This window comes from Geosmithia morbida (genome assembly GCF_012550715.1).
Source record: "Geosmithia morbida isolate 1262 chromosome Unknown scaffold_1, whole genome shotgun sequence".
NCBI lineage: Eukaryota > Fungi > Ascomycota > Sordariomycetes > Hypocreales > Bionectriaceae > Geosmithia > Geosmithia morbida.
Window position 1 is genome coordinate 1,368,188 of NW_023336188.1, and position 12,384 is coordinate 1,380,571.

Below are 12,384 nucleotides of genomic sequence, written 5' to 3' on the forward strand. Positions count from 1 at the left end.
TGTGACTTCTGCTAGAGAGGTTCGGGAGTGGGGTTTGTCGAGGTATTGTGTGTGCGTGGGTGGGTGTTGATGGTCGGGTTGCGGGCGACTGCGATGTTGGAGGGAGAGTAGGAGGAGGAGAAGGAGAAGTGGTGATTAATGTGCTGAGAAATTCTGGGACGGCACACGGTCGCAGGCGCGGTCTTTTCCTGCAGTCGCGTTCTTTTTTTCTGGGCCGGAACCGGAGAGAAGCGGGAACTCGGGAACTTGGTCGGAGTGGATGAGGAAAAAAAGCTGGGACAAAAGAATTGGTCTTGTACGGACTACGAGATGACACGAATATGATCTTAGTAGTATCGGTATTATTACGAGCCAGACAAAGAAGATGGTGTAGGTTTGAGAAAAAAAACCTTTTTAAAAAAAAGAGAGAGAAGAAGGGACAGAATGAAAGAGGAGAAGGGCAGGGTTAGAAAAAAGGTAACCTTAAGACCGAGAACCAAAAAAAAAAAAATATATATATATATACAATAAAAACAATAAAAGAACAGTTGATCAGGACTTGGGAGGTGCAACAGGTAGTAGGTATTAGTGCTAGCTCTTACCCACTAAGGTGGTGGTGGTGATGGTTGTGGGTTGCAGGTGGTGTGGATAGGCACAGTCACAGCGAGTGGTGGGTGTTTCCAGTGGGTGGTTCCAGTGGGTAGTTTCAGTGGATAGCCGGCCATCTACTGATTTCTAAGTGGAAGCCTCGTGGGCCTGGAGAGAGTCCTCGGTCTCTCTCACTGGCAGTGAAGACTCGTAGTATCATCTTCCCCTCTCTTTCGCCTTTTCCGCTGCTGCTCCGGCTTCGGGCAGCATGCGGAGCTAACGGACCATATCGCCTCTATTCCGTGTCTTTTGCATCATTGCCTGATAACGGTGCCTAATTCCTTTTACTCATTCATACATTACATCTCGATTTCGTTCTCTTATAGAGGTTACGGACTTTCACCGAGTGGTTATCGGGAGGTTCCGATAGCAGCACACACTCTTCTCCCTCTTTGGTAGGGTAACACTTGTGTGGTGGCGCAATTCCATAGGGCCCAGGGCCTAGAGGAGGAGGGGAGGAGGAGGGGAGGAGAAGGAGGAGGATGTCCCTAATAACAACACGGCATCTAACATAAATGTGCTTTTCTTTATAGAAAAAAATTTGGGTAGACTATAATGATAATGCCAATTGCGCACCAGTCATTGGGCTCACATTACGACGTTATACAGCTCTTCCCCACGTTTCGTTGACTATTATTACTAGCTATTAGTACCGTAACTGCTCGTAATAGCGTACTCATACGTATATACAGCTAGACTACTACTACCAGTAATAAGTACCATCTCGATCCATATCTCTCAATCCCGTGGGCAACATGACAGTCTGCGTGCCTCCTTCCCGCATTCAATAGATCAGTGAAGGAGGGATGACAGTATGACAGTGGCTTGGAAAGGAAGGAGAAGGAAAAGAAACGGAAGGGTCAGAGACAAGGGAGAAGAGGGTTGAAACTCACATAACCGTCCGACCGAAACCTCCCGAGACCCCCTGATCAAACAACACGCCATCGCACATGCTCGGAGGTGTCCTGGTTTCTACTGTCCAGGTGCAAAATTACCAACCAAGGAAAGAGAGGAGCTCCCTCACATGTCTCGGTTATTCAACAAAGGTACCTCTTTTTATTTTATCTTCATATTTTCAAAAACCTTTCCATTTTTTTAGTTTTCATTTTACTTCCCCGCATTCGTGCCTCCCACCTGGAGAAGGGGGGGGGGGGATATATTCCTGGGGTTTCCTGGGGTGAGACTCTGAGAGAGGGGCACGGCCCGGGGGGAAATGGGATAGTCTCCCCCGGACCCCTGGTTATGATCCTCTGCTCTACAGACCACCAATCTGCTTGCATGGTAACAGGACTTGTTGCTGCCGTGTAATTATTACTGCATACTCGTACATATACAGATACATCTCATCTACCCTACCTGTTGTTTACCGAGCTGCGGTATACCCGAATAGGCGGGGCCGAGGGACGAGCAGGCAGAGCTCTCTAGCCATTCACTGGACGGCTAATTACTCGTATGACCATCTCTTCATTGTCCTGTTATTACACGTCACATGGAATCCATCTCCAGTGCCTTTGTACAGGTTGACTGTGGCTGTACAGCGTACGAGACCCGTATGCAACCCCCCACCCCCTAACATCGTACCGAGCAATGCAACGCAGCGACTGTGCAGTCAGTCCACAGCTCCGTACGTCCCGCCGCCGTGGCTTTCCTGTTAACGTGTGACGTCGGTGTGTTGTGATCCTGTCGTGCGTGCATCTCTCCCTCTCTCCCAGAAAGGATAGGAAACGGGAACGTACGATTCTGCGTACTCATGAGGAGAAAGAAGAAGGGCACATGCTCAACAACAATTCATCGCCGGAAAGAACGGACGCATACGTACCCATCCAACAACCACCAAGGCGACCAAACACACGTACTGCATCATCATGGTTTCTCCCGCCCGCCTGATCAACTTCGACCCTGTCAGGGCTGAAAGTACTCCGTCTCCGACTCCGACTCCTGCTGTGGAAATACCACTCGGTGGGGCCTCTAGATAGTTGCTCGACAACACGGCGACCACCATGGAAGAGACATGTCCCTGTCGAATTTTTTGCCCCATCTTGCTATTTAGAGTGTAGATGACTTGGTGCGTAGGATTATTCTTGGTTTGCTAGATGAGCGGAGCCCGTAGAAGTGATTCCGCAGGAGCATGTCTGACTGACGTTATAATGGCCTACAGTCACTAGGCAAAAACGACAAAGATCAGGAAAGGCAGTGCGGCCGCATCACGCAGTTTCGTCCAGGGCAGAGCGACGCTCCATCGTCGACGAGGTAATGCGGCTAAGCCAGCTGGCAGATGACTTGCAGACCCTCGATCAGGCAGAGACGCCTGTACAGCTTAGACAGTGGCCGACACGGACGGCGATGCAAGCAGACCTCTTCTCGGACTAAAGGAGGTAGGCGACGGAAAGGCGCTCCGACAACCCACCAGACGGACCAGCGAGGGTTCATCTGCGGGTGGCCATGGAGGACAGCGATCCGAACTTATCATCATCATCTCTACCAGCGTTTCTCAGGGGCTGCATCGATAACGTACCACCAAGTAGCGTGATAGACTTGTATATTCTATGCTGACAGTCCTGTCTCCAATATCATGGAATAATGTAATACGACCAAGACAGCATCGCACCAACCGACTGCGATGGTATGCGTAGATATGAGGGTTGCCTTGCGGATTCGGCCCTATCTGTATCATGTATGCTCACGCGGCGGATGGTCAAGAGATGTCATACGTACTACGGATCGTGATATCGTGTCTGTATTCGTGCATATATATTGACACTATGTAAGGGGTATATGTAGTCTCCAATGAACTATAATCCAAAAAGTAGAGCAAACAGAGCAAGAAGAGAGAACAGAAGAGAGAGACGTAAAGAAAGAAAGAGAAAGGGGAGTATCAGGCATCAAGGCCCGTCAGCATTCTCCAGTAGAGCAGTCACTGGTTCCTGGACACGGCGCTCTCAATGATGGCCTTGCACTCGGCCGGATCGGTAAATGTGTGCCAGGCCTCCCGTGGAACATCCCTGAAGGCGTCCTCAAATCGCTCAGGCCTGTTCTTCTCCTCGGTTCCCACGGCGGCAATGTCCTCGACCTTCCTGATGAGGATGAGCTTGATCCAGCCGGGGATGGTGCGGTAGACCTCCCCGTACGCCTCGGGGTCGGACTGCGTAGAGTCCCCGACGACGATGAGCTTGCGACCGGGAAACCACCTGTTGATCTTGGCCATCCTGTCTGTCTTGTACTCCTCGGTACCCTGGGTCAGGGCCGACAGCAGACCCGAGACCGTCTTCCAGCTGAAGTCGCGCAGGACCAGCGTCCCCGGAGGCAGGTAGCGGTCGCGGAAATCCTTGAGGAAAGGGTACAGGTTGTACGGCGAGGCGGATAGGTAGAACCACGGGGTGTCGGCAGGGAGCATGTACTTGACCTCGGCATACAGCTCCGGCATTCCCGGGACGGGACGCGGCTCGTTGGCAAACGTTTCAGTGACGATACCTAGAGGGTCACCTGTCTGTGTTATCTTGACGGTGTCATCGATATCTGTTTTTTTTTTTAACCTCCTCTTGTCAGTAAGGCAGCTCGGTAACAGAAAAGAGAAGCGGGAGGGGGGGAGGAGGGGCAGGAGAAAAAGAAAAGAAAAAGAAAGAAGAGGGTTACCAGATATGATGGCCCATCCCCCGGAGCCGGCATAGAATGTCTTGGCATCACGGATACCACCCGTCCCAGCAGGGACGACAGCCTTGGTGTCGATGAGGGAACCGCCTTCGGCACCGGGCACCTTGAGAACCTGGGACGAGATGCCGTTGACGTTGGTAGGGGTCAGCTTGCTCTGCCCGCCGTTTGTCGACACCCTGACGGTGCGCACCATGCGCACATCCCATAGGAAGGGGAGGATTCTCTCGTGTATGGTCTCGCGCTCGGCCGCGTCGTCGGCCAGCCCGATGGTCTGGGCGACGGAGGCCACAATGTCGGCGACGTTGCAGTTTGGGTCACCTTCGAAGACGGCGACGACAAACTCAGCCTCCCAAGTCTTTCCAGTCTTGCCATGCTTCTCGTCCTTGCTGGGCCTGATAAAGGCCGTATTGTCGAGGACCCAGACAATGTCGTCCCGGGTGACATTCTTCCCGAGGGGGTTCAGATCGCCAATCTTCTTGACCAGCCCCCCCAGACTGCTGAAGCCGAGAATGGAGGGGACCACGGCCGTGGTCATCTTGAAGATGTCGGATTTCGGGTCGGGGAGCTTGGATTCAAACTCGTCAAACTTGTTGTCTGTACGGGTGCGCTGCTGCAGGTCGCTGGCGCGTTTGCTGGGGTTGAATTTGGCCATGATGGGCCTTGTTCTTATTCGTTTGCCTTTCAACCTCTCCTGTTGAGGGTGAATGACCGAGAGATGAGATCACACGGTATGAGTCGTAGCTCTGCAGATGACGTTGTTTTCCCTTTGTCTCGTCAGGAGGTATATGTATCGAGTGTCTCGTGTGGTGGCGTCAGCTGATGGGAGGGGCAAGCGAGACAAGAGACGACCAAATAAAGAAGGGAGAAGGGAGAAGACGGGCGGGCCTGCACACGAAAGAAAATGTCTATTATCCATGAGATAATCATGTCCATGATGCTTCCTCTCCCACATCTCGACGCGCCTAACAGTAAGCTACAGCAAGGTTGTCGATCAATGACAGGGCTGGATGAGGCAGGCCGCATGGGGGGTCTAGTAGATCGTGATGGAGGCTTTGGGGGGAACGACGACGGCCTGGAGCCATTGTGCTGTCAAATGTTCAGGCCTCGGGACTGTCTTGCTCATTTTTTCTCCTTCGGCGACTGGATGATATATACTACTCCACGAATACTACTTTTCTTGGCAATTGCAGTCGCTCTCGGTTTGTAACATTCGTGATCTCGGTTGTGTTCTGCTGTTTACTATTCATCTACTCCGTACTCCGTACATCTCCACCTGATGGCACTTGATCAGCAGTTCGCATAAGAGCTGAGAGCATCCGCTTTTTTCATCTTTATTTCCCCATCTTTTACGTATTGTATTTCACAAATAATATCATCTACTGTAGAACTCTACGGCAGATTGCTAATATCTCTCTAGTAGCAGTACACACGGTCCCCGTCATCTCTTCACCGTTCATTCGGCGTATTCCTCCGCAGCGTTTCCTGAAAACCTAAAGACTTTGACCACTACGACGACGTCCCTTTTCTTCTTTCTCTATATTTTCACCGAAACTCTTAATTTGAACATGTTTCACAAGAGTCAGCTAACATGCTGCTTGACTCAGGACTTTCTCCCTCATGCTTCTCGCACATGACAAGAACGATAACATTTTGGTGGTATCACTACGCCGGAAGAGTCAGTCACTCAAAGGGTGCCCCGTATATTTTCGTACCCCTGCGTGCCAGTACCAGTAGTAAGGCTGTAATGTAGAAATAATAGACATGGAATAGAAAGACACATGTTCGCCAGAAAAAATAATATTTACAAACGTCTCTCTCATCTTTTTTTTTATCCTCTCTCGGTCCTCATCGTCATGGAACAAATAAGTAAAGCAAACGATTCCCAAAAATCCCCGAATAAACGCCCGAATAATCAACTCTGAGGTATCCAACGCTCCGACAGAGGAAAAGAGAAGCAATAAAAGGAATCAGGATAGAAAAAGAAGTAGAGGATACACAAGAAGCAGATACCAGCCAGGAGAAGAAGAAAAATACATAGGGGCTAACTCCTCCTTATTATTTGCCCTTCTCATCATCATCCACTTTCATACCAAAGAGATGCTTCTTCACACCCTTGGCAGCAATCTTGCCAATCTCATCGACGGCACGCTGATTGTAGGTGAATGGCTCGTAGAAAAGGTGGTTGTCGGGTCGGGGACACCTCTCCATTTTCATGTACTTGTCGTCGGCGTCCTTGCCCCAGTAGAGTTTTGACAGCAGAGAAGATTTTGCGCGACAAGATAGTTTTGTGTTTCCGAAACGCAGCTTCTCTTGGGCGGGCAGTTTCCCCCTGCCAGTCCTGTCGCTCTCGCCCGTCCTCTGCATGTCTTCCTCGGCCAGCACCTCGATCATGCGGCTCGACGTCTCGGCAAAGTAGCCCATGCGACGTGGGTACAGGTCTGCCTGATCCTGGTACTGGTATTGTTTACTGGCCCAATCGCTGTGGACGTCACTCATATCTCCCTCGGGTAGCGCGCTGCCTTTCATGGTCCACTTCTTCATCTCGCTCCGCATCTGCTCGTTCCACCGCATCGTCAGAAGCGCACTGTTGCGCATGTGCTCGGCCAACGAGTGCGGGTACTGCGGCTGCGGGCGGAACTGCCAGCCCGGTGTCATGGAGATGTCGAGAAGCTCGGGGATCACGACGTTGAAGCGCCGGTGCTTGGCCGCCTCCTTGGCCGCCCGGTCCTTGTCCCGCCTGCCCGCCTTGGGATCAATGCTTGCGCCCCAGTACCCCGAATGCGCAATCGTCTGCGTGTCTAGCGACTTCTTGTACAGGTACTCCGTCTGGTTGAAGATGAGGCGTGCCAAATCGTCCACCACCGCTTCACCCCGTTCTAAAGGCATAGCCGCCAGATTCCAGATGTCCCATGTGCCGAAGGTGAAAACGTATACTGTCTCCCGAGGCGGCAGCTTGGGCCCGGCGGTGTTGAAGTAGTCCTGTACTTGCTCTTCTAGGTCGTGCGCATCTGTCGCGCCCGGGTACTGTTCTGACAGGAACGAATAGTCGGCTGCCGGGTTGTCGGTCAGGTTGGCCTCCTTGGAGAAGTTCTGCAGCGTCTTGAGCTCGGTCGCGTATCGTTTGTTGGATGTCAATCCTATACCACGGTCATATTCGGGAATGAACGAGTGCCGTGTGCCACATTTGAGCTATTTCCATATTAGTAACGGCCATCAATAACCTCTCACGTACCCTCTTTTCTCTGCTGTCAATCATTGTGTATGTACTCACCTCTTTGCAGAGCGTGTGGGTCCAGGTCGACCCGCCCGGCCTCGAGTCCAGGGAACTGGCTGCGACATCCTGGCTGCCAAAGACGACGATCCTCAGATCATCGCCCCTCGCCACGGGCTTCTTCTTGAACCACCCCGGTACGGGTGACTTCCTCCCATTGAGAGGTGAGGGGATGAGTCGGATCAGGATGATGACCGATACCACGGTGGCCAGAATCTTCAGTAACAGGCTTAGCCCACCTCGTCGCGCCCGGCGCACGACCACTGATGATAGACCGGCTACACCTTTGTACAAAGTAGATCCTAGGCCGGCGGCGAACCGTAACCTTCTCTTTTGCGGCTGGTGGTGGTCAACCGGACCAAGGGTCTTTTTCGAGAACAAAGCATCCATAGGGGCCAGACCAGAAGGGGGAAGAGAGAGATATTGGGGGTAGTAAAAAAAGGAAGAAGAATATCTGAAAGCAAGCCCTAGAATAGCGACGACATGAGGAATAGAGGTAGGAGAGCAGCCCAGTCCAACGGGGGGAAATTGTATGTCGGACGGCTCGGGAACTCCGGATTCGTGGGTCGTCGGACGCGTCTGAGGAGACCCTGAACGGGGGGTTCGAAGTTTCGGGATGCTAAATAGTTATATCGGCGTGGCTAGTGTTGTGCAATCGTTCCCGTAAAGCAGAACAAGTAGGAAAAATGAGTGAAGAATAGAGAAGAAGGAAAACGAAAGACATGAGAGTATGTGATGAGAATATTGATAGGGGGTGGTGATAAGAGAAGGAGGCTAAGAAAGAACGGTCGACGAAGATGATAGTCATGTGACTGGCCACGAGCGGAAAGAGGGGCTATGAAAACGGCAAGATGAAAACGGTATTGGCCCGTTTCAATCTCACTATTACAGCGTTCATATACGAGTACGGCGATAGCAATACGGATATTTTTACTAGCCGAAGGCATGCCCCATAACGCAGGGAATGGTCTCTCAGCATCTTCGGGCTCATTGAATCTTGGCTTCTTAGGATCGATCAAGAGCTTCACGAGTAGTAGTATTACTACAGGTAGTATTAGTACGGACTGCGGGATTGTCATATTCCCCCCCCCCAACGAGTTACCGGCCGAAGGCAGAGATATTCTTATCAGATATAAAAAGAACGGGGTTGAAGTAGACACAAGCCAGACCACAAAGATAACTTAAAGCAGGCAATGAATAAGGGCAAATAGAGCAATCGTGGGATTCAAAAGTTAAACGGGTGATGGCACTAGAACACTATCAATGCTCTTAATGGTAGGAGTACTCGTAGTGTTAGGTGTTAAATCCTTATAGTTTGGTTTCTTATAGAACTTGACCCTTCCACCCTTGTTAAGTAGTGATACCTGCTAGTGCTGCTAGCATGGTCCACCGTATTAGGAATCGGAAAATGCAAAACGTGGACCCAGTACGAGTGGAGAGACGGGCCACACAGATCAGATTCTAGACCTTTTCCGGTTGGACTGCTGGCAACACTGTAATAAGATTACGATGAACTGAAAAGGTCGGTAGTCTCTTGGTCACTCATAATACTGGGATATATGAAGGAATACTAAGAGGATACATACCAAGGAGTAAGAGCTAGAGAGAAACAGGTATTATGGGACCCCCCATCTATACTCGTATTACTACATGCACTCGTACAGCAGCACTGCTACTCTGTTGGTTCCGCTCCACCGTTACGACCCTGATAATCGGCTGGGCAGGCGCTGATTTTAGAGCCATTACAACCTCCAGGTTTACGGGTATACGCCTCGATACACTGTAGCGCAAGGCGTTAGCACTAGAGTCCACTACCTGTAGGGCACGGACTGGCAGTATTACGGCTGACAATTTTACAGTTCACGAATTGGCAACCCGCTAAGGCTCTGTAGTTGTCCCGGTCTGTAGTTGTCTCTACTGTCCATAATATTTCTTTATATCTTGCCTCCACAGCATTTTACTCTGAGATTCTACGGAGTAATACGACTCATAGACTGTACGAGATTACTCGTGTACCAAGACAATGCAAACTTCCATGTATTATCTGGTTCGAGTTCCCTGTACGGAGTAATACATGACTAAACACGAAAGACCCTAGGCATTCCAGGTCCCCACACGTCTTCATCCTTGGGCATTGACCCCTGAATATATGTTGTGGTCCGTGTCGATGAAAGAATAAAAAAAGATCAAGGATAGAAACGTTGCTATTGGTGGCTTTCGAGAGGACTACAAGGAGCAGGGGTTTTTTTTTGTCGCTATACGAGTATATTCTTCTTCTGTTTTCTTTTCCTAAGTCCTCGTCGTATCTCGCCCTGTCCAAACCGGTCAGTAGAAAAAACCGCCGTAATGTCTTCGATGTTTGTATGTGTGTAATGACGCAAACAAATGACTGTATGATACCATCATCAACCTGGCCTGACTATTCATGCGACAGAAAATACTCGGTGATGCCTCTGTGTTTGTTCGATGATGAACCCTCTTCTCCCTTCTGTCAGTGCCGTTGCTGAGGTTGTATGCATCCGCGGATTAGTGAGAGTAATAGTTAAGGGTAAGGCGACCCCGAATATGTGTACAGATCACGGAGCATTAATCACTACCTATTGGCTGCATGATATGCGTAGTGGCGAAGCCTGTACGAGTATTATTTGTATTACATGTACGAAGCACTTTCTCGACAAGCTCAATACGTCGTGGAGCACGGCCGAGCACGGCCGTTTAGTACAACGTTTTCTTTCTCTTTCCTAAAAGAGAAATAGCAACTATCAGAGACCTCAACTACAGATCTATCCGTATACGCATCACGTGCGTTGTACGAAGGGTCACCCGTCAGATACACAATAACGTGTTGTTGTTATACATACTTTGTTCTTGCTTTATGTTGCGCTGCGTGGCTCGTTCAACTTTCCCTGAAAAGTCACGTGTTTGCTTGTCCTTCTACTCGTGCATCCTAGGCGGCCCATAAGGCTGGGAATATCACTGGATTCAATGCCACTCGCTGTTTCTCTTGGGGAACATGGGCATGCCTTGGCACTAAGTAAACAATGTACCGAAATAACAAAGGACGAGAGTGGTTCACCAAGTTCTGCTCGATCTTGTAGCAGAAAATAATACCAAGTGATGTTGAACCTCATTGCACCTTTTTTTTTCTTATTCTATTTTCCTTTTCCCTTCCTTTACTAAGCATACCGATCCATAGAGTACCCCTACTCCAGCATGGCCTTGAGCACAGCAATCTGCTCTAGGACGCTCGACTTGCTTGTTCCACCCTTGGCAGAGCGCCTCTCCACGCTAGTCTCGTAGTTGAAGGCCTCGGAGATGTCCTCCTCGAAGCGGCTGTCGATGGCCTTCATCTGCTCAAAGGAGAACTCGTTCATGGGGATGCCCGTCTCCTCGGACTTGGCGACGCAGCGGCCCGAGATATGGTGGGTCTCACGGAAGGGCACGCCCTTGCGGACGAGGTAGTCGGCGACGTCGGTGGCGAGCATGAAGGGGTCGAGCGCGGCCTTCATCTTGGCGGGGACCACGTTGAGCGTCGACAGCACGCCGTTGGCGATCTGGATGCTGTCCGACACCGTCTTGACGTGGTCCAGCATGGGCTCCACGCTCTCCTGGAGGTCTTTGTTGTATGTGCTGGGCAGGCCCTTTTGCGTCATCATAAAGCCGGCCATGTGCCCAAAGGCGCGGCCGCTCTTGCCCCTCAGCAGCTCCAGGCTGTCAGGGTTCTTCTTCTGCGGCATCAGCGAGCTCCCCGTCGAGTAGGCGTCGGCCAGGCGCACGAAACCGTACTCGGCCGACGAGTAGATGATCAGGTCCTCGGCCCACCGCGAGATGTGCTGCATCAGCATGCCACCCCACTGCAGCGTCTCCGTCACAAAGTCGCGGTCCGAAACGCCGCCCATCGAGTTCCACAAGAGGCCCTCGAACCCGAGCTCCTCCGACATCATGTCGCGGTCGATGCCGAATGGGTTGCCGGCCAGGGCGCCGCAGCCGAGCGGGTTGCGGTTCACGCGCTTGATCACCTCGCGCAGACGCTCCAGGTCGCTCGCCAGCGCGAGGCCGTACGACAGCATCCAGTGGCTCCAGCGGACGGGCTGCGCACGCTGCAGGTGCGTGTACCCGGGCATCACGTACTCGATCTCACTCTCGGCGCGGGCCGCAATCACCCCCAAGAAGGCCTTGAGATGTGACTCAATCTTACGAAGCTCGTCGCGCAGCCACATGCGCATGTCGCATACCACCTGCTCGTTGCGGCTGCGTCCGGTGTGCAGCTTGCCAGCCACGTTCTTGCCGATGATCTCGCCCAGTCGACGCTCGTTGGCAGTGTGGATGTCCCTGTTGCATTTGTTAGTAGGTTTCCTGACACCACAATCGTCATCATGACAAAAGAGTCAGAGTCAGTCTGGGCGAGGGGAGGGAGGGGGGGGGGGGGGGGGGGGGGGGGGAAGTCAAGGGAGTCATACTCGTCAACCCCGGGTACAATCTCAAACCTATCTTCCTCCCACTCCTTCTGCACAGCGCGGAGGCCCTTTTCGATCTGGGAAAACTCGTCCTCGGAGATGATTCCTGACTTGGCATTGGCACGCGCAAAGGCGATGCTACCATGGATGTCCTGCTTGTACATGACCCGGTCAAAGTAGATGCTCTCGTTGTACTTGACCATCAGAGGGTCCAAGCCGCCGGTGAAGCGGCCACCCCAGAGCATGCTGCCTTCCGGTTTGGAGCTCATGATGCTTTTCCCTTTTTTTTCCTGTTCTTTTTCTGTCCCGGTATCGGTTATCGTGTGGTTGGCGGGGTGAAAAGTGATGGGAGCGTTCGGACAGAGGCAGCTGGATCAA

The 12,384-nt window shown here is 51.6% G+C and overlaps 3 protein-coding genes across 3 annotated transcripts; all 3 read right to left on the reverse strand.

Annotated features, from left to right (window-relative positions):
• Positions 1–3,541: 3,541 nt before the first annotated feature.
• On the reverse strand, positions 3,542–4,930 carry GMORB2_1165 (Uncharacterized conserved protein (DUF2183); the record flags this gene model as incomplete). The annotated part of the gene is made up of 1 exon (XM_035463147.1): positions 3,542–4,930. One exon carries the CDS (start codon positions 4,928–4,930, stop codon positions 3,542–3,544), a length of 1,389 nt encoding a protein of 462 aa, XP_035324571.1.
• A 1,403-nt stretch (positions 4,931–6,333) lies between these two features.
• On the reverse strand, positions 6,334–7,939 carry GMORB2_1166 (uncharacterized protein; the record flags this gene model as incomplete). The annotated part of the gene is made up of 2 exons (XM_035463148.1): positions 6,334–7,467; positions 7,550–7,939. 2 exons carry the CDS (start codon positions 7,937–7,939, stop codon positions 6,334–6,336), a joined length of 1,524 nt encoding a protein of 507 aa, XP_035324572.1.
• A 2,813-nt stretch (positions 7,940–10,752) lies between these two features.
• On the reverse strand, positions 10,753–12,275 carry GMORB2_1167 (argininosuccinate lyase; the record flags this gene model as incomplete). The annotated part of the gene is made up of 2 exons (XM_035463149.1): positions 10,753–11,881; positions 12,010–12,275. The coding sequence occupies 2 exons, from the start codon at positions 12,273–12,275 to the stop codon at positions 10,753–10,755; spliced, it is 1,395 nt and encodes a 464-aa protein (XP_035324573.1).
• Positions 12,276–12,384: the final 109 nt, after the last annotated feature.